This window comes from Accipiter gentilis, chromosome 2 (genome assembly GCF_929443795.1).
Source record: "Accipiter gentilis chromosome 2, bAccGen1.1, whole genome shotgun sequence".
NCBI lineage: Eukaryota > Metazoa > Chordata > Aves > Accipitriformes > Accipitridae > Astur > Astur gentilis.
The window spans coordinates 49,385,817-49,407,942 of record NC_064881.1 but is presented as its reverse complement, the minus strand read 5'-3'; the positions used below and the strand labels follow the sequence as shown (position 1 = coordinate 49,407,942).

The following is a 22,126-nucleotide window of genomic DNA, read 5'->3' as shown; positions in this document are numbered from 1 at the left end:
TGTAACTGTGGTGCCTTTGATAGATGTCTAACTTGGGAACCATGTGTCCTTAGGTTCCCCCTGTAACCAATAGGAAGGGAGTAGCTTTTTCGGGGGTAAATCAGGGCACCTAAAATGGGTTTCTGCTCTGATTTGCTCTCTGAAGGAGCCTCGCTTCTCTTGTTCCTATAGAAGGAGCCAAAGAAGAGCATCCTCTTGCCTGCGACCTTAAATATAAGTTGCATGAATGCTCTCTGGGGTATAATACTTCGTAGTAGTTTTGCTTGCCCTCTGTGTGGAATCTATCATCTACTGACCAGTGCCGGGCACTGTGGTTACTCAAAGAATCACATTTTCTGGCTGGTGTGCTGATAAAGAGGGGGGAGCCCTGCGAATGCTGCTATCTATCTACACTCCCACTGCAGTCACTTGGGACCTTCTCCGCAGCCAGGGGAGTCTGCGGAGCAATTCAGCTGGGTGTTGGTGCATTTGTAGAATAACGTTTCAGTGGAAAAATGTGACAGCCTTGGGATATTATGAGGAGCAGGGGGGGCCGTAGCTGTGTTTGCTCAGTCTGTAAGCTGTGTAGTGGGGAGGGTTTGTCATTCCCTTTCTGTTTCATCGTGAGAATTTACGAGGCCCATCGCTGTGGTGACAGAGTGCCTTGGTGTGCAAATATGGAACCCTCATCCATAATCAATGTAGGCGTTCTTTGAAGGGAAAAAGGCAGAATCCACCTTGGCTGCAGCGGCCGTGAACAAGTGATTTTCCTGGCATTGATGGACTTTAAACTTCACAGTGTGAAGATACAGTGTGATTTCAGAAAGGAAGTGAGAATTGCATAAGGCATTGAACTGCAAGGTGGAATCATATAATTGCTGTGATGCTCTGTTTTACCTACACCTTGCTACAAATTGTAATGTTAGTATAGAAGCAATTGCAGTATCATTACACTGTCAGTGCCACCACTGTAGTTGAAAAATAAGCCAGTTTTTTTCCTTATGAATTTGTTTCCAAGGGTGGGTGGCACTTTAAGGTTCGGTTCATTCGCTGGGAAAGAATATCTGACAATGAACATTTGCAAAAAGTATTTAGTGAATATGGGCAGAGCGTGGAGGTATTCTTTTAAAAAAAGAAGTATTTTTAAAAGAGAGGGACACCCCCCCGCCCCCTAAATGTTGAGGCTTCATAATGGTCCATGTACAATGTTTTATAAAAGAAAAAAAAGGACAAATAAAGGTAGTGCTATATATAGGAGTCACTTTTGTCATCAGCTGACTGCAGGGAGTTAAGTGTGCTGGAGGAACTGCTGCACAGCGAACCATCTAAGTATCTGAAGAGCAGAGCTAATGGGGTCTGAGAAAGCTCCTCTGAGAAACTACCTTCATGAAACCTTCTCAACTTTAAGAAAAAAATTTTCTCACCAGGCCCTTCCCCTTTAAGTGTAGGTGTCAATAGGAAAATTTGTTTCAATGTAGAAAAAATTTGCAATATTAACTGCATGAAAAAAGAAGCTTGCTCTGTACAGGTGCCCCCCCCCCCCCCCCCCCCCCCAATCCCCTAAATCTCTCTTTCTTGCAAGATTATTATTGTTTAGCTCTGAAAAGTACACACGGTTCAGTGTTCATCTTTGGACAGCGTTTAAAGAATAGTTATTCCTTGCAAATATTTTAAAGTCGGGTCTAAAGTTTTAGGAGACAGCTTTTAATGAGGCCTGCACTTGCCAGACTATTTCCTTACCCGTGGACAGAAGTTATGGTGGTCTAAAGAGCAGATGAGACAACTGAAATGTTTAGGTTGGGAATATCACGCTTTTTGAGAGAAAGTGGAGACTTTCTGTTGTGGGAATGGAATAATGGTGGAGATGCAGAGAGTAGCTGAGTGTCTGGCAATGCACTGGGTGCTGCTGAGATTCTGGAATCCTAAAATTCTCACTTTGGAAAAAAAAAAAAGAAACATGGTAATAAATAACGTTTGCTTTAACCTTCTTGTGTTTCTAGTCTCACCTCTCTACTTTATTCTTGTGTAACTTGACAGCTACACGTGTTCAGCATTCATTATACACAAGTCCCTGGAGGAGCCCTTGGCAGCTGAGGGCTTACTTATTCTTGAAAGAATAAAAATGAAAATGAAGAAACTGTCTCGGCAAAGTCCTAAGGACAAAAGGATGGAGGGCTGGCAACTGGGGTTTGTGCTGAGCACTTTGCAGGGAAGATTTCTCAATAGAAAGCCCTGAGGGGCAGCAGGATCACACCGTTCCTGGCCAGGGCTTGCTATAAGAGACACGATGCCGCGACTTTAACCAAACTTTCCAAGTGAGGGAGTTGCCTTCAAAAGGGTATTTTAGGAAACAGCCACTCAGATTGGACTCATGGAGAAGGCAGTCCTTCCGATAATTTTGCTCTTCCTAGGGTACACAGAGAAATGGAGATTCGGGGTGAGGGGAGAACACCACGGTCCACCAGCGCGGGGTCCTGCGGGGCTGCAGGCTGTGCCGTTCCCCCACGCGTGACCTGCCCCGGTGGGTCTGGCCGAGTTACTGCTCAGCCCCGAGGCAGATGTGTGCGCAGGCTGGGTCTCCCTCAGCGGGGGGAGAGCCTCGTGTCCTCCTCATGTAAGCCAGTCCAGAGGTGGAAAAAGGAACTGTCAGAAAGGAAAAAGTGCCTTATGGTTTCAATCTGTCTCACTTCAGTTTCAAGGGAGAGTTTGACAGATTTAATAGCCCACTACAGTGCAAAGTCATTGCTCTGTTTGTACGTTTATAGACCCTAAATGAATCTTATGTGTCAAACTAGCACTTCTCCCTTTGCCTTTGCCTTTACTGTTGCCTTTCCCGTTCTTTCCCTCTTTTCCTTTTCCTCTCTCTCATCTCCTCTCTCTAATGTAGCCTTCCTTCTTTCCTTCCTTCCCTCCCTCCTTCCTTCCTTCCTTCCTTCCTCCTCCCCCCGCCCCCCGCCTTGTTCTCTCTGCTCTTTTCTGTTTTGCTTTTGCTTTTCCCTTTTTTCTATCCCTTTTCCCTGACTTTCTTTTGAAATGGCTTGGAGGCGAAGAGACGTAAACTATCAGATCATTCACGTTGTTCTTTTCCAACCTCACAGCCCTATTATTATGGTTTCACGACAATATGTTATTAATATTAATTTAATGCTAGTGAAAGTTCCTGAGCTGACATGCTCTTCTGACATGTCTCTTATAATGCATATACTCTGTAAGACGTATTGTCTCTTTTAATTTTAAAATATTTGACAGCTTTGGGATTTTTCTGTAGGGAATATTCTAAAGGATGATATGTACAAGTGAGGCTTAAATCACTCATTATCATTAAACAGATCTCAGTATGACTTGCTTACAAAAAAGGATGTTATCTGCAGTTAGATCACTTTCAGAAAACTACATTGTACTTCCTTGAACAAGAAGCTCATACAAACCAAGTCGGCTTGTTCAGTGCTAAATAGGATTCAGAGGAGGATTTTGTGGTCATATCCCATCCCTCAGGCGTGTCGACCATCCCACTCAGCTTGGTGTCGTCTGCAAGCCTACGTACATAGAGCTTCATAGTACAATACTAATTATGGGACTTTGAAATGATGATAATGTATCGCTATTAAAAAATGGAAAATGATTCATATGTATAGCTATAGAACAGTTTGCCTGATCTCACTCACGAAAAAAAAATAATTGACGTCGAAGGCAGTGAATAAAGTATTACAGAATAGGAATTATTATGTATCCCTATTCAAGGATTATAATTTTAGGAGAAAGAGGTCATCTCTAACAAAACTAATTTCTTTCTGTGGAGAGTTAGTTTGGTTGATATGGTAACTACCTAGATATAATACATTGGTTCTTAGGCATTGTTATTGCGTATTGAATGACATTTGCATTAAAAAGTAACACTCTACAATGGATTAAGAGCTGACTGATCTCTTGTAGCAGGTGTCAGTGGAAAGTCATCGTTTCTAGTGCAACTGTGAAAGGGTTATATAGCAGTTCTGGTGCTACTAAAAAATTCCATGGACATAAATGCAAAATCTTTGCTGACAAAATTTGTAGATAAAGCAAAGGATTGACAGAATATTACATAAAGTTGAAGCCAAGGAAGTAGTTTTAAACAGTATGTATTTAAAAGCAACTGCAAGCTCATGTAGATTTGAATGACATGGCCAGAGAGGACGTAACAAGGACCGGTGGCTGAAAGTCAGTTCTGTCTTCTCTTCTGCAAATCTGTAAATGTTTACAAATTTGTAGAGGTGTAGCTCCAGTGCAGATTTTATTACTCTTACTGCCATTTGTGGTGGATGCTCATCGCTTCAAATCCTCCAAGCACTGCGAGTGTTTGCTCAAAGTTTGGCCTGGCTGTAGCAGAAAGAATAGGCCTAAACACTCTTCTTCGGTGTTAAAGTGTTCACCTATATCAGGGATCTCATAGAAATGCTCCGCAGGAGAGGAACAGATTTATCTTGCCTTTCCTATCAATGCACCCCTTGGTGTAGCAATGAAACTCGATTGGGACCAATTGATGTGCTGTCGGGCTGGCACGCTGCTCCTTTGGACACAAGTAGCCACGCTGCTAACTTGGATGGTAAAGCACTCACCTCTTTTGTGCCTCTGTGAATTATTCTGTAGCTGGAAAGTGAGCATTGCAGCTGTTTTCTTTCCCTTGTGGACTGTTTATGCTTGTGCCTTAGATGCAGGCAGAAAGGGAGAAGCCAGAAGGAGCACAGGACATTTGTAAAATGAAGGCCAAAGTGAGGCCACGGTACCCTAAGATGTAATAAGAGATTTAAAGGACAGAGCTGGAAGAAGAGAATAATATTATTAACATTGGCATTTCTGTTTTTTGTGGCAAGACAGTTCTGCGCCAAGGCCAAGTGCGTGAGTTTGCTGTATAGTCCTGGTTCCAAAATAGGAGCTAAAACCAGGAAGATTTCGCTACCTTATACTTCCCTTCCTGCTAGGAAGCCATGGTTCTTTCTAATTGGACCTAGTGGAGGGTGTGCGATATCATTAAAGATTGTGGAGTGATAATTTATATATCTATAATTCAGACATTACCTCCCTGTTGCATGAAGAGGTACACTGCCGTGTCTGAGATGTTTTATTCTTGTCTGTGTATCTCTCAGGAGTCCCGAGCGGCAGAAGTGAATGACATTTTTGTGATTTTATTCATGCCTTCCATTTGTTTACTCTTTATTTGGGGAAATTTTACTCATTTCGATTTCTTATGTTCCTTACTTTACTGCATAGCCATACATCTTCCAGTTCTGAGCCTAGGGCTCAGAAGTGCTGTTTACTGCACTGACTCAGTGCCTGTAACCAAAAGAGCATTCGCTGTTAGCAAAGCCAAAAATTTAAAGGATCCGTATAACATCTGCACAGGGCTTCTGACACTGCTAAGCAAATCTTTTGTCAGTACAGCTTAGTTTTGAATGGGAATAGAGGTGGCCTAACTTTGGCTCCTGCAAGTCTTAATGGTTTAAAAATCGTTCTACTCTTAAAGTTCACCTAGCAGAGGAGAGCTTTCTTATTGTGTTGGGAAGTTGTGCAGACTTCTGATGGAGGGGAAACTACCACATGTTTTCACACGTCTAATGTTAAGACATAAGTGGGTTTGAGTGACGTATCCTGGCTTTCAAACCACCAGGCATCAGGGAGCAAAAGAGACCTCTGGCTAAAATTTACACAAAGTCACCCTGTGCATCTATCAGTATTGGTTCCTGGTGTGGTGAAAAAAACCAAAGTGACTACTCTGAATTTTATCTGTAGAAGCAGCAACCCTAAATATGATCCAAAGAAAATACGAAAATACCCTGGCTAACACACACTTGCATGAGTAATCAGTCTCTGGCCTCCCCCACTGCTGCAGTAAAGGGATGCCTGAATGTGTTTGACTGCTTTTGATTGCTGTGTTGGCTGTTGGGCTTCTGGCAATGGCTTTTACAGTCCCCTTTCTTTCCACCGAGCTGAGAGTGCCTCATCTGCAGCTGATAATCTGGACTGTAAATTCATTAGCACAATAAAGCAGGAAAAATTTCTGATTTCATTGCTAGGCTTAACCAAACATTGTGGAATATTATTTTTTTTACTGAGTCGGGAAGCAGGAGGAGAGATACAGAGCAGAGATACAGAGCATGCTGGCCATGTTCTCATAAAAGTAATTTTTATCTCATGATTTTGGATGTAGCTTCACAAACAATTCAAGGCAGACGTGCTGCAGAAGGTCTTCAGAGGGCCCTGTGAGATTGTGCCCCATTGGTGAGGGTGTTACCCGGGCTTGGTCACCTTCAGGTCCTGGCTCCCCAACCCTTAGGGTGCAATTGGCCCTTGCTGCTCCTTTACGAGCACAATTAAGGATACTGAAGGAATAAAGTACTGAACACCAGGTGGAGATGATGCTAAATACCATATGCATCAAGATGAGTATTGCAACTGCAGAGAATATGTGTATCATCATGTGTGCAACTGTGCAAATGAAGGAATGGGACTTGGCTGTCCTCACCTGGTTGTTCTTTACGTCAGAGAAAGGACATAAATGTGGGGCTGTGCAAGAAGAGAGAAGTCAGGGGTTCATTTTTCATATTCTCATTAAACCGATTCCTTCTGTCCTGGTTTCAGCTGGGATAGAGTTAATTGTTTTCCTAGTAGCTGGTATAGTGCTATGTTTTGGATTTAGTGCCAGAAGAATGTTGATAACACACTGATGTTTTCAGTTGTTGCTGAGTAGTGTTTATACCAAGTCAAGTATTTTTCAGCTTCTGATGCCCAGCCAGCAAGAAGGCTGGAGGGGCACAAGAAGTTGGGAGGGGACACAGCCAGGGCAGCTGACCCAAACTGGCCAAAGGGGTATTCCATACCATGTGGTGTCATGCCCAGTATATAAACTGGGGGGAGCTGGCCTGGGGGGGATTGCTGCTGGGGAACTACCTGGGCATCGGTTGGTGAGTGGTGAGTAATTGCATTGTGCATCACTTGTTTTGTATCTTCCAGTCCTTCTATTATTATTATTGCAATTTTATTATTGTTATTATCATTATTAGTTTCTTCCTTTCTGCTCTATTCAAGTGTTCTTAACCCACGAGTTTTAGTTTTTTTCCCTGATTTTCTCTCCCATCCCACTGAACGAGCAGTTGCATGGTGATTAGTTGCTGGCTGGGGTTAAACCACGACACTTGAGCTACGTGTCCCCATTGTTTACAAGTGTGCAATTACCTATTGATCTGGGAAAACAAAGCATGAATAAATGTTGCTTCAAAGATATGGCAGAAAGACGTGGATAGGTAGACAGTTCTCTGCAGAAAAGCATTTACCTGCAATTGTGTTGACACTAATTGGAAGCATGAGAAATGGTGACAAAGGTTGAGTATTCTCATTACATTTTTGGAACCTGTGTGTAGGGGTGAATATCCTTCAGTTTTAGTCATATTTAACTCTGCTTTCTGCTTGAACAAACTCAAGGAGCAGACACATAAATAGTCATGATCCTGGAGGAGTGTTAACAGAGGAATTTTGTCTCTGACACTGGCCTGTGATGGGACCTTGGTGTGACTAAAGTCCCTTCATTGTTCTGTGCTCTGGATTCCCTTTCCTATCTTAGCACTTTAGGTTTGAGTTTTTTCTGAGTAGGAGCTGTCCTTTCTGAAAAGTTTGGGCAGCGCCCCAATGTCAGCTGGGCCATCAGAACTTCCAACCAATCTGAGAGTGGAATCATATTCTATCTTTTCTTAAGTTTTTGTGACTTTCATGCAGATTTACAGACCGGTGAAAGAGGAAAACCCAGAGTGATGTCCTAGCTCAAGGAAAGGCTCAGGTGTCTATTCTGTTTGGCTTCTTGGCTGGCCAGTCAGCAAAAAGTGGCTCAAAACCAGACGTAGTGTATTGGGTCTCTTACCCAGCATGTGGTTAGGGGATAGGATAGCGGCAGGGTATTTAGGACATGCAGAGACTGGGAACAGAATTATTGCTGTGGGACTACATGCAAGAGTTGGACGAAACCCAGGAGATCAACCTTTATTAGTTCTATAGCTTCTAAAATGATGTGTTTACTTGTGATAATTTTGTACTGGTTCTTTGGCTTTTCAGATGTCCTGTGTCCAAATGTCCACGTGGAAGGAGATCGATTCAAACACACCAGTGGGGGGACTGATGAGATTCCAGGTAAAGAGGCACACTTTTCTGCTGTACATCTGGGAATTGAAATAGTATAATTGTATGTTTCTACTGTGATGCTCTGATTCACTACACGTTTCCTAGTTGGCATTTTCTTAATCCAACACACATTCAGTGGTGGAGAAGTATATTAGAAACTGCAGGGCTGGAAAAGAGTTATCTGTTGACAGTCAACAGCAAATTAATCGTGAGCTTTCTTTTGATATGACAGCAAATTAAAAAACCAGTGAAGCTTAGTGTAGTAGATAGAGGACTGCAATAAGTCTTGGAGATGACTTTTTTTTTTTTTTTACCACCATTCCACATTTGGTGAGTTTTAATGTCCATTTATTTGATCTGTGATTGTTGTGGGACATCCAAGCACAATGGTAATTACCACTGAAGAAATGCTTATATATGTGTACGTAAGAAAAAAAAAAAAAAAAAGACAAAAGGTTTCAAAAAGAACCATCTTTTCTGAAACGCCAGTGAAAGATCAAGAGGAAAGCCAGTCTGGTGATATCTCCGCGTTTCTGTGAGTTCTGATATATCTTTCCAGCCAGCTGAAGGACTTAATCTGTCAGATATATGCGTGGGCTGCGCCTCTTTTCAGCCCCCCAAGACTGAGCTGTTGGCAGAGAAAATCTGCCCATCAAGGATGTACTGGGAATATCTGTGACTGACCCAAGAACATAAGTCACTGCAGTGGGAGGCCAGAGGCTCTTCTGCAACTTGATTATGAGTAGAAATGGTCAAGGTTTGACAGCTCTGCTACTCGCTCAGAGTTTTTTCATTGGGGGATTTTCACTGCCTGCACGAAATATCAGTTCCAACTGTGCTGTCTGTAGGCAGCTTATTTTGGCTGCAGTCTGATTACATCTATGCCTGTGATAATGCTGGGTGATAACATCTTTTCTGGTCATTAGGCCCAAACTCATAATCCCCAAACACCCATTTTCAACTGCTGCCTGTTACTGGGTCTTGCATTAACCTGTTCTGACAGTCCTCCTGTCACTGGGCTGTGCAAACAGTAGAGCTATTCAGCAAATAGCCCTCCTGATTCTGAATGAACCTATTTGCAGTGGAAGCTACCGCTCAGGATGAGTAGGAGGATTGTGTCCCTCCTCAGATGTTCATCTTCTGTATGATCCTTTCCAGAAGAATGGAGTTGCAAAAGGCTGTCTCTGTCTAGTTCGTGATTATCTGCATTTTAATTCAAGTGCTAATTAGTAGATTCTATGCTTGTATCTGACTTTAAAAATACGTGTAAAGGACAGGAATCCCACTTCGAGTGTGGTGCAAAAGTTTTGAGTAGAATGAGGTGTAGATGCATATATGCATTTATACATGTATATACATATACTTATGCTCTTCTCTAAAGTTTTTGACTTAATTTTCCTTTTATCTTCAAATCCCACTTCCGTCCTAGAAAGTAAGTCAATATTCAGCATTTTAACTTAAAAGATGACTTTGCTGTCTTAGATCTGTAAACCAGTTCAGGTTGGAAGGGTCCTATGGAAATCATCTGGTCCAACCTGCTACTCCAAGCAGGGCCTACTTTGAAGATAGGTCCACTTTGAAGTTCGGCCAGGTTGTTCAGGGCCTCATACAGTTAGTTTCGAGTATCTCCAAAGATGGACATTCGACAGGTTCTCTGGGCAACTAGTTCCAGTTTGATCGCTATCACACTGAGTACTTTTTTTCCCTAATATCTAACCAGAATTTCATTTGTTACAACATGTCTGTTCCCCTGGTTTGACTGATAGATACGGTTGTCATTTATTTGACTTAGGGAACCTCTCTTCACTGTAAAGCGTAAACATTCACCGTGCCATGCAGTGACTTAATAACAGGATTGTTGCAGTATTTAATTAAAGTGACATCTCTGGCCCCTGTCCACCAATACGAGAGGATTTGTAGAAGGTTCCTGATTGCTCCTGTATAGTGAGACAACAACCATTTCTTTTTCTTCCTGTTCCTGGTGGTTAGGAAAATGTATGCCTCTTCTCTGGAAAAAAATGAATGGATATTCTGGGTCTGCTAAGGGTCATTGTGCTGCTGGAGATGGATCAGTATAGGACCAAAATGCTGTTCCACTCCTTATGTACTCCTTACATACTCTATAGCATTTTCTGAAGATTCTGGGTTCCTGGGTCCAGTTCCAACAGAAAATCATTGCCTTCTCCCAGCTAAAAGAACTGGAAAATTTCTGTTGGCTTAGTGTGCTGTGTTTCCTCTTCCAAAAGGATATGTTGTGCTGTTAGTGGTTGCTGAAAGGCTTTTGTGTTCTGCCCCAAAGAGGAGTGCACTTCAGTTTTGAGGAGCAGCCTGCCTCTTGCTCCCTCACACTTGTGAGAGCAGTTCAGCTCTGGGTTTTCTGTGCATGGACCGGTGACAGCACCGAGGGGGAGGCTGTTCCTCTGCTACCCAAGTCCTCATATGCTCAAGGGTTTGAAGTTAACACACTTGTGTCAGGTGCTCCACTTGGAAGCTTAATGACAACCAAAACTGATCCTTGCCCAGCAAGCTCCTCACGCAGAACTTCATAGGTACATCTTGCACAAGCTTGGAAGCCGCAGTAAATCTCATTTTGGGGACAGGGAAGACTGTATTAAAAGGCTTCTCAGATTAAACACCTCTTCCCTCTGTCAGACAGGGACAAGACATCAGAACCGAAGGTAGAAGGGACCAAAGCCTTTCTGGGGATTTTTTTTTCATATATTTTTATTGGGTGAAATGCACCAGCAGATGGCACAGGCAATTATTTCACACAGAACATCACCAAAGCCAGCCCTTTCTTGTATACCCTACCTGCAGACAAGTTATAGCATGATCTGCTACCTTTAAGTCTGTGTCCGCAGCTAAGTGAATGTGAATTGAGTCACTCTGGATTAGTAGAAGTAAAAATAGAAGCTAAATCATAAAATGAGCTATAAAACTTTGGGAGGTGAAGGGAACCAGTGGTGTGACTGAGAGGTGGAAGATGCGTGGGATTTTGTTAGGCTGAGAGTAGGGGTGAGGGTAGGGAGGATGGCTCCCTGCATAATCAAATTAATAACTGCATCAAAAAACACATTATGAGCTGGAGGAGAGCCAGCAGTCTAAACTGATATTTTCCTTTTAAAAGACAGGTGATTTTTTTTCTTTAGACAAGCAGAACTAAGTAAATCTCATCTATCTGGATTTCAGCAACCATTTGTTGGACTACTGTGTTGAAAGTCACTGCTAAAGTGAAAAGGAATAGAGACTAATAAATGTGTAAGTGAGCCAGAAACTGGCTAGCAGGAGATAATGATGAAGTTTCTAGGAGAGGGAATAACAAGCCAGAAGACAGACAGTGGTAGACCTCCTCAGGGTCCAGTTTTAGGTCTAATATTCTCTGTGAGTTTCCACTGTATAGACTGGGATCAGAATATCCTTGAAGGAGGAACTGCTTGGCCTCAAAAACCTTGGAGGTCTTCCAACTGACTTGGCACTATTAGTTTAAAAGGCCTGTTGTGGTACGTATGGATCAATAACAGGACTTTGTGCTATAAAGTCATACTCTGGAAAGTGATAGTGTCTTCGTCAGCAGATGTTTGTAAGTCACAGTGCTGTACAGCTGGGGAAAAAGGCAGAGGTCATTACTGGACAAGGTAAAGTAGGTCTTGTAGAGATAGGGAAGAATTCATGAGAGTGGACAGGGATTTGGTTACAGCTTATCGAGAAAAAAAGTGTGCTCAGACCTCCTTAGCTCAGGAAAGATGGATTCAGCCTTGAGGAGCTATTAGTGTGTTCAGGAGCCAGAGAGACTATTTTCAAAGAGGAGATTAAAAAACTGGGTTTGCTTAATCTTGCAGTGTGCAGGTGGAAAGGCGAAATACTTTTGCTTTCTGCAAATAGATCAGGGGAACAGCGGGAGGGAGATAGGGGAATCACTCAAGCTAAAGGACAAAGAGTATAATAAGAAATGGGTATCGACTGTTTAAGAGATACATTTAAGACATTAGAAGAAGGTTTCAAACTGTCAGAGATATGAAGTAGTGGAAGAAGTGGCGGAGCAGTAGTAATGGAGACAAATAAACAGCGACGGATAGTCATGAGTCCTCTCATAGCAGAGGATTGTACTCTATGACCCGCTCGTATCATAGCATTTAAATAAAAAATCACTAGTCGTAGCATTCAGTAAGGGCTGCCACAGTGAAGTAGGATCGCATGAGGTAAGAATATATGGGCAGCTTTACTACTGATACAGATTTTGGCAGTGAGGTGAAGCAGCATCTGCTTAACAGTTCATAACACGTAAATTCAGAATATAAATGTTGCTGCATGCATTAGAAATCACACAGGGAATTTTGAAAGAAAGCAAGAAATCTGGATAGAATACCGGGATAAACACTGTTTCTCTTCCAGAAAGTCTGATATTTTAAACCAATGCTTAATGATACTTTAAACAAAGTTCTTGCAGCATCCTTGTGGGTACCATGGGGGTTTTTTATCAAGTAGAGAAATGAAGACAGAAGAGGGTTTAACTCATCTGCCCTGAAGTATTCAAAATAAAACCCCAGCTGTAATACTTAAGACCTCTTATATTGCTGAATCGTCATTTTGGTTCCATCAGCATTTAACAGAGGATCATGGCCCACTATTAATCATGACCAGGCAGGAAAACACAATGATAACATTTTGCACCCTGAAGATGTGCCCCTTGTGTATTTTTATGAACCATTATATTGCATCAAAACAACACATAAAAGTTATTGAAAATGAATTATACTTCTTGAGGTTTTAAAACTTCACATTTGAATTATTTGTATTTTAAACCAGACCTGCAGGGCATGGGATTTGGTTGCAGAACTCTGGATGATCCATAGAATTAAAAATGGGCTGAGCTCTAGTCCTCAACATTATCCGTCAGAGGAGATAATACTCCTCAACAGATACTGACTGCTGTTTTCAGAGGGAACCTGCCACAGCAGTAAAGGAAGACCTGCAATGATTTCCATAAGTGCTAAGAGAAGTTAACCTGGGGGAGGGATACTTCCAACCACTATATCACATTATACATCCCATACAAGCCACACTGGATCGTGTTAATGGGGCAAGGAGGGAACATAAAAGCCCTGACTCTAACTCCTAAGTAGTCGAAAAGACTGTGTGTATGAAGAACAGCAGAAATTGCATTATGGGTTGTACCACAGATTGCCCTCAGCCTCTAACTCTCTTCCCCATCTCAGAAACCTCCAAGCGCAAACGAGCAAAATGCCAGTGTATTTATGACCTCTGTGTTTTTCTGTAGCTCTATAAAGGATGTTTGGGCATTTTACGATAGAGGCACTGGTTGTAAAACTAGTACCCTACAATTATAGACTGCAGTGGCCGGGTTTAACTGTCAGCATGTCTCCAGTGTCCTGCGGTTTGCAGTACAGCGTTCGCATTCCAGAGATGCTGGTGACTCACTAGCTAATTACAATATCCCTGGGACTATTTATATTTGCCCACTAAAACACGTGGTAGCAGGAGGAAATTGGAGTGTCCAGGCTGTTGAACCTGCAGAACGAGCACATTAGACCGATGTCCTCCCGGGGACAAAAGTGTTTTTGTGGTGCCTGTGTGATGGGCATTTTGCCCTCCCTTTGCACTTGGCAGTCTGTATTGTCCCTCTCGCAGTCTCCTTGGGAAGCCCCTGAGAGGCAAGTGGAAAATCCATAAATAGCTGCGGAGATTTGTAACGGATCACTGTCTTCAGACAGTAGATGCACAGACACTGCACATACGCAGCGATGGTGAAGCTGGCTATTCGTGTGGACACCAGCTACTCTTCTTTCCGTCCTCAGTGTTAAACCTGTGTAGGCAGGACTGGATGCAGCTATAACGTTGGTGGGAGATGGGGCAGAAGAACGAAGCTTTGCTGTGCCATGGCACAGGCACTTTGCTGTCGTGTTTTTACAGTGCCCCATCACTAGGCAATGATAATGGGGATAGGGCGAAGGGCTTCTTATTTCCTCCTCCCTGCCCTCGCTTGCCCTAGGAAGTTCCCCATAAAAAAAATTCATAAAGAGTAATTAGCACTGACTTCAGTGCTAATGATGTTCTCCCTTCTCTAAGGATCTGGAGAGCTGAATCTGAAACGGGGTTCCTGAGACACATACATCTGGCTATAGTTGCTGTATATCCATGAGAAGTAAAAAGGGAAAATAGCAGCTGACCTGTGCCTGGAGTCCCAAGAGTCATTTCAGTCTCCATTGAACTGGAGAAAATAGCTGGACTTGTGCTGTGGGGTGGATTTGTCCTCTGGGCTGGCGGGTGGGACCTTCAGTGCAGGTGACCTTTCGAGTCCCTTTTAGCTTTGCTTTCTAGGAGTCTATGTACTGTGCAATAGCTAATCTCAACATTATAGCCTAGATCATTGCACTTAAAAGATCTTTGAAGTTTTTCAGAGATTGCCAAATGGTTCGTCTGTGTTCAAGGACATTTTAATACCCAGTAACTCCCAAGAAAACCAGGTCAAGCAGTCATACGTGACTTCTAATTGTAGCCACTGCAGTCCTATGGGCTTGCTCTAATCTGTGCATTAGATGTGCCCTGTGGCATGCCCGGTGTCCAGATCCCCCAGTTGTCCAGCGTGGGGACCTGTGGTGGTTTCTTTTGGGCTTATGTACCAGGGAATTTCCTTTCTACAGAAACTAAAGGACTGGGAAATGAAAGTGTACAGTCACCCCAAGAGGGGGTAGGGTGCCACCAACATGTGCATCTGGATTAGGAGCCTGGAAACACTGAAGCATCCTGCAGAGTACACATAAACACGCTGTCACCAACAGAGCAAGGCATTCCTTGAATTAAAAGCCTATCTTTTAAATTAATCTTTTTCCTAGTATGGTCAGACATGTAGCTATTACCCAGCATCCTGGATCTCAGTGGACTTCTGGCAGTGCGAATGACCTGACCAGCGCTAGGCATCAGATCTGTGTTGGAGCAGGTCGCCTGGCTGAGCTGGCTCAATGACAGCATGAAACATGGAGAACAAATGCTGAAATTACTTTAGAGTCTGCTCCTGCAGGAAGAAAACTGGTAACAGCTGAGTGGTCCCTATGAAAGACTTCCTTGGTCTGAATTCCAGCAGTGACAAATTCTGACTTCTGCATTCACATAAAAGACTTAACAAGGGTTAACCATGCACAGGAATGTGCACATGAGGTTTCAGATCTACCTGCATATTAAAAAAAAAAAAAAAAAAAAAAAAAATCTATCCCTAAAGGCTTTTATTTTTTAAACTAGTAGTATTTGCTTTCTCCCAGAAGTTAAACAAGCCAGGATTTTTTCTTATTCCAGTGCATTTGAGGTTGATGAAAAGGAAATAAATTCAATTTTTGACTATTCGTAGCCCAAGAAGCACCCAGTGCTTTGGCTATAAAAGACTGATAGACTGGCTAACCATGAGGTACTTCCAGATATTTCTTTGTCCAAATATTTCAGATTAATTCTACTTTAGAAAGAGACTGCTGCGAAAGAGGGGCCTGGAGAAACCATGCCATAGATTCTTCACCAGTGCAAGCTTTTTGGCCATTGCGTACACATGAGGGGAAGAAGGCACATACACAGTTTCAATAAACTCCTCCTAACACTTGGAGTTAAATCAGCCTGTCTGATGTGAATGGTCCCTGATGACAGCTGTGGCCAGGTTTTGGTGCATCTGAAGGTCTAATCTGTTCTACGCTGATCATTTGGCATAAAGCAACCACCACAGTCTCTTAGAGAGCAGTCCCTACCTGCTTTCATATCAGGCCTTGCTTATAGCACCTAAAATTAATGGGAGTATTTTTATTTTTGTGAATAACACCTCAGTGGCGTTTTTCCTATAGCGCAGATAGTAGCATTACAAGGACAATCTAGCAGGTTATGTCTTAGTAAGGTGTTTTTCCTCAAATACCTTTTCTTACCTTAAAAATAATCCTAGCCTCTTGTACGAGCAAGGAGTAAGCACTGTTGCTAGTTATGTTGACTTCACCAGTCCTGCCACTCTGCTCTCACAAACAGTTATCCGCTGTCATTTTTCTCAGCTATATGCATAGAGTCTTCTTGGGTGCTACCAGCAAAACCTTTATTCAAAGAGGTGTAGAGTCGTCCCCTCCCCACTGCTATTCCAAGTGATGAGTTTGCAGTTATGCCATTTTACGGCTTTCCAGAGGAACAGAGAGCACCTTAGGGCCCAAGGAACTCAAAAGAGAACTTCAAAATAGAGGAACTAATTAAAATCAGAACCTAATACAAATAGTCCTGGTAAGTTCAGCTGGTGCAAGCCTATCTGGCATACAAGGACATCAAAGGAATAACGAACCTCTGTTTAATCTTGTAAATCACTGGAGCAGGAAAGGAGCTGAAAGAGGGCCCATGGCACTAAGCCAAATGTCCATCACTGAGAAAATGGAGAATGACTTCAACACAGAAAAGCCTTCAGTAATGAGGCAAAGATTTCAGTGTCAAAAACAGCTTTCAGTGTCGTTCAATATGCCACTTGCAACTGTCCAAAAACTGACAGGCAAATGGGTAAGAGTAGACTGATGTAGATAAACAGAACAATGCATCAAATAAAGTGGTGTGTTATTAACATGAGATCAGGTGTTGAAAGCTGCTGCCTCAGAGGCAGCCACTGTGGACGTGTATTTATTTCCTGTTTTTACAACAGGCTGGGAGTTAGATTACAACAGCCCTTTCCACCAGGTGGGATGGCTATAACTGTGTAGTCATTTATTTGCTTGCGGTTTTGACCTCTCTCTCTCTTTCTTTCATACTGTCTCTTTGAACTGATTTTCTTACTGGTTTTATATCCCTTCTATCTTTCCTGAAGTGTTTCCTTTCCTGTGTAAGGGTACCAAGTGCTGTATCTGTCCCCTCTGTTTTTGACTGAAGCTTTAGGCTGATGTTTCTGAAACAGAGTGGCCTGTAGTTCAACCCAATGACCGCCTCCTCACCTGCATCACCGCCTCACGATGCTTGCTTCTTTATGAGGTATAAGTTTGTGATACACCTCAAGCAATGCTCCTGCTTCTGATAATCCCAAATGTGGATTCGTGCTCAAGCTGAGATCAAGCTCTTTCTGTGATCTGCATGAGACTTGTGGTGCTGCTTTGCAGGCACCAAGAAAAAGTAGAAATTCTGTCTTCCAAGTGTCGTGATGCAGAGGAAGCAAACCGGGATCAGTACACCAACAGCCTGAGTGGTGGCACCATGTGCTGGGGGTAAATCGGGTTTATTATTGTTATAAAATTGAGACCATCTAAAGGGTCCTCTAAGCCACTTTATGGAGTACCTACCTTCCAGCAGGTAGTGGGCTTGCTGGAAGATACCTTCTTCATGCTGGTGTAAGAGCTGTTCTGTGTGCTTCAACAAAGCCTCATTATTAGCTTAAGCTCTTAGCTGCTCTCCTTACTGAAGTCTGGTGGATCTGGTGAGAAGGAAGTCAGGCCAGCATGAAGTGCTGCTTGAATCCCAACCGTAACATCTGTGGAAAAAAAGGGCAATTGGTTAATAGCAAGAACCTCTTTAAAACACTCTTGAGGCCCTTTAATCTATAGGCTTTGGAAAATTTTATAGTTCCAAAAGTCCCTTGCAAGCTGCTTGTAAAATATAGCAAATTAATTTTTTTAATGACTTGTGCAACCCCTTTACTCACCACACTACTTCATGCAGGGCTTGTGGGCAGCTGTTAAATCTCTCTGGTTTGTTCCTCCAGAGGTGCAGTCCTTAATGCTTTGGTAGTAAGTTAGATAGCCACTGCTGGCTGATGATGCTGAATCAAACTGTTGAGCTGGGAGTGCTAGATGTTGGGTGAATTATCCATGCAAAAACAAGCTGCTGCTTTTTCTGTCTTTGCTGGAGAGGTGAACTAGAGGGGAATAAAACAGTGCAAGAAGACAGAATTCTCATCCATTGTAAGTCTTTGGAAATCACTTCTTCGGACAGCCAGTGAGAGTTAAAAAAGAATTGGTCCAGCAAAAGACTTTCTTTCAAACCCCTTTTTACACTCATTTGCAACGAGACAGGTCTAAACAGTATATGAGCTGCGGGAGTCTGACCTTACCTGTTGTCTAGATTACCACAAGCAAACAAATGACACCTGTGTGCCCCAAAAGGATGCTGGGACAGTGAAGATATAGTGTCTGGCTGCTTTGACATTGACCCCAGTGTTGTCGTCATAAACATCTCACCAACCCAAGTAGCTGGTCATCACGAAAGAAGAAAAGGGCTTTCTGACTGCCTCCTGCCAACATGCCAGAAAGACTAGGACATTGAAGGATGATCGCAGCAGTGTGCACCTCACCCCTTCCTAAATACTACTTCTTGTTGCCAACTGGAACTATGGTTGGGGCAGTGATACATGGATGTAGGTAATTTTAACACGGTGGAAGAGCTCTGGAGATGGAGACTTCAGTGAGCTCTTAAAAATATCCCTAATATCTGATGCTCTGTCAGCTCTTGCCAGGATTTCCTTTCCTGTGGAGGAAGGAATGTCAGGAAGAGCAAAAATGCTGTAGCAGATGATGGATGCTATAACAATAACAGTAACACCTATTGAATAAATTAGTAGATCTCTCCTTCAGGGTTTGGACACTTAATTCTATCCCAGCCCTGAGCTGAGACACATCTTGTCTGTCCAGAAGTAGCTGGTTTCAGCCTAGAGCATTGTGGAAGATAAGGATGCCAAGGGTTTAGATACAGTAGAAGAAAAATACCCCTCCTATGCTCTGACTTCAAGTAACTAATTGCCAGATGTAGCTGGTTAAATGCACTATTTAACTTTAGAATATGGCATGACAGTGGTTTCTTTCTGTTATTCTTAAAGTATGTACTAGCACAGAAAGTAATTACGACAGGTAACAAAAATGAGGGCTCTTTATGGTAGCAATAGCCTTGCAGACCATACTGGAAGAATTGAAAGGGATGCTCAGGATCTAGTGAGCATGCAGGCACTTCCTTGTGAGCACAGGCAATCCATGAAAGCTTAACTTTCAAGACTGCAGAAACGTTAGGCAAGAAAATTGATAAGATCTTATATTTGCTGAAAGACTCCCAAGTCATACTGTTCTTCCTAGGAATTTATACACTCCTCTAGTCTACCATAAAGTTTATTGCCATTGACCTCTGTCTAGTAAAAGTAACATATGCTGTTTTATCACAGGCAATACAGATTGCTATTTTCAGAAATCTCAGAGAACCGGTAGCTGATGACAACCTCCCTGACCTTGGATATTGGTGATACTCCATCAATATGTTGACAAGGCTGATAATTCAGCTGAGAGTTTAAGCAAGGCCAGAGTATGGAGCATTTCCTGCAAAAGCTGCTTTGTTTTATATTACTGCTTGTGGCTGGAAATCCTCTATAATAAATTTATTCCAGACACATCACCTGAGGCTCTGATGTCCAGTGCCTTTCCTGATTCCTCTCTCACCTGCTTTCCACATTCCCCTCCAGGCTGTTGTCTCACCAGAAACTTTCACAATTAGAAGTAGCCCGGTGGTTCCCCCTGTGAGTGTTACCTTGGGCTCCTTGGGAATGCAAAGCAGGACACTTTTCTCAGGTTTCTTCAGGCTAAAGAAAAAGTTAATGACTCTGTCCTACTTTGAGAAGACTTTCCAAATGGGCACACTGCTGTGTTTTCTGGCTATTAAAACTTCCCTTTGTTGCTCTGGTTTTCTGGGTTTGGGTGCTTTTTTGGTTTTAATTTGGGGGGATTTTTGCCCCTGAACACAGGACAGACAGGAAAATCTCAACATGCACACTAGCTGCCACCATGCCGTCCATATTAGATCCTTAATGGAGCCAGGCAAAAATCCAGCTCATACTCAGGGCAACCAACCATGGCCCCTTTAGTCTGATCTTGAAATAATTATCTTGAAACAAATGTTGGAGGACCACTGGACAAGTACAGAGCTATTTGATCATCCTTTGGCCATGCTTGATGGTGTGGTTGGGTACAATGGGAACATCTTTCCTGCAAAAGAGAATCCGGTTGCATATTACACTTAGACAATGTAGAAATTGTCCAGTGCCAAGTTTTGTCCATCTTCTCCCTGTAACAGGCAGATCTGAGTGTGTTTTCTGATGCTGGAAAAATGGTCTGCTTCTTGTAAGGGAGTTATTACTCGCAAGTAAAGAGACATTTGGCCAATTTGATCAGTAGAGCAGTGCATAAGAAATTGCTTTTCAAGCCAAGTATGCTGTTAGGAATCTGAGCTTCTCTTTCAGGTCACCATTTTAATTTTAATGTTAATGGACTAGGGTGTGCTTCTTTTCAGGAGATGTAATCATGTTAGAGGGTTTCAGTGGCCCCATATTGTTTTACAAGCTATAATGAAGTAGAAGGCTTATGATCAAAGAGCATTATTCATCTTATTAATTGCCATATTTATGGCATTACTGATTAAAGCCAATTGGGAAACCACACCTGCCCTGGTACACAAAAAACCCACCTTCTAAATCAAAGCAACTGAGAACAGGGAAGTCCCACCCTTTCATCCCATGCTGGAGTGTGGTGCAATAGGTGACAGTAGCTTTGTCCTTGCTAGTTTAGGCAGGTATGTTCTTTCGCATTGCATTTGCGGAGAGGACTGGGAAGCTATGTGTAGGATTTCATTTTCCCTATGGCACTGACAACATGGTCCCTCCTTGGTGGTGGAAAAACCAATGGGCAGCCCGTATTTCTGCTGTCACTGCAGCCCAGAAATGCTGTGAAACAGACTAAATGGCCAGCGAGATGTCTGAGCAAAGATCTAAGTGAGCTGTTTCCACTGCGCTGTTAGCAGCCAGACACTGCCAGGTGAAAAACACTGTTTAAGTGTTAGAGAAATGATTACAGCATCGCCTGTTTTTTACATTAACATTGTGGTTCAAGACTAAATTAAAAGCATCATGCTGTCTCCCTCACAATCCCAGTTCCAGTCCTAGTGTCAACAGGGGATCATACTCAATCCAAAGTGCTTCCAGGCACATGAATCAAACAAAATAATAACAAGAACAAGAACAAGAACAACAACAACAAAAACTATATATATTTTCTTGTCCTTCAGCTGAAATAATCTTAGAGGTTACTGTAAAGCACAAATTCATTTGGAAGTTTCCCTAGGTGTCTTCTTTCCAGTCCCACCTGGGCAATTTGCCTTGACTAACTTCTCAGCTCAAATGACAATATTTTGGGTTTGCTTGTTTCTTCTCCCACTTAGAAATGGAATGGTATCTGTTTAAGGAGACTCTTACAGTGGACGGTCAGGATAGCAAACTTAGGATATTGCTAGCCTGAATTTAAAAATCTGCAACCTTTATTCAATCCTCATGGCAAATACAGCGTAAATTTACAAACGTAAATACAAGTTATGTGTGACTAGTTAACATTTTTCCCTCTTTACTTTTGCTTCATTCACTGCACAAAACAGATAGCATTCACTATGAGCAGAATATATCTCACCCAACTTCAGCAGTCTGAAAATTACTGTTTCTGCTGAAGGGTAGGAGGTAGGCACTGCCAAATAGTGATTCAGCCTGTCTTTAGATAGGTCCAACACAGATGTGATGAGTTGTCTTCTTAGAGACTCCTATATTTCTCTGCTGACCCCCAAGGGAACCAAGGCAACCTGCATATATCAGATGTCTTTTTTTCAGACAGCTAAATTTAGGTCAGCTGCATCTCACCCTCGGCAGAGTTCTTCGCTGTTTAGTGTATGGCCCAATGCCACAACTTCTGTAACGCTACTGAAATCCTTCAGCAACCAAAGCGTCCACTACCTCCATGGATTTTGGTTGGCAATGGAGTATCTAAGAGTGGAGGTTATCTCACCAGCTATAGACCTTTACTGGGTGAGATTTAGCATGCAACCTGAGCATCCTAAGCTCTCTCTATGTTAATGGAGAGAAACATGCACTTTTGGCATCTGTTTTAGTATGAGATTAATCTTTCCCTAGAAGCGCCTGCATTTGACTCTCTCTGCCTAACTGAAAGAGAGTCTCTGTTATTACCCTGTCTAGAGA

At 42.6% G+C, this 22,126-nt stretch overlaps 1 protein-coding gene across 6 annotated transcripts in view; it reads left to right on the top strand.

Annotated features, from left to right (window-relative positions):
- COL22A1 (collagen type XXII alpha 1 chain) overlaps positions 1-22,126 on the top strand; it is a 263,481-nt gene that overhangs the window by 89,690 nt on the left and 151,665 nt on the right. For all 6 annotated transcript variants that reach the window (XM_049819464.1, XM_049819483.1, XM_049819493.1 and 3 more), the window contains one exon: positions 8,059-8,133. In XM_049819464.1, the coding sequence (XP_049675421.1) occupies positions 8,059-8,133 (75 nt within the window). The remainder of the gene's footprint in view (positions 1-8,058; positions 8,134-22,126) is intronic.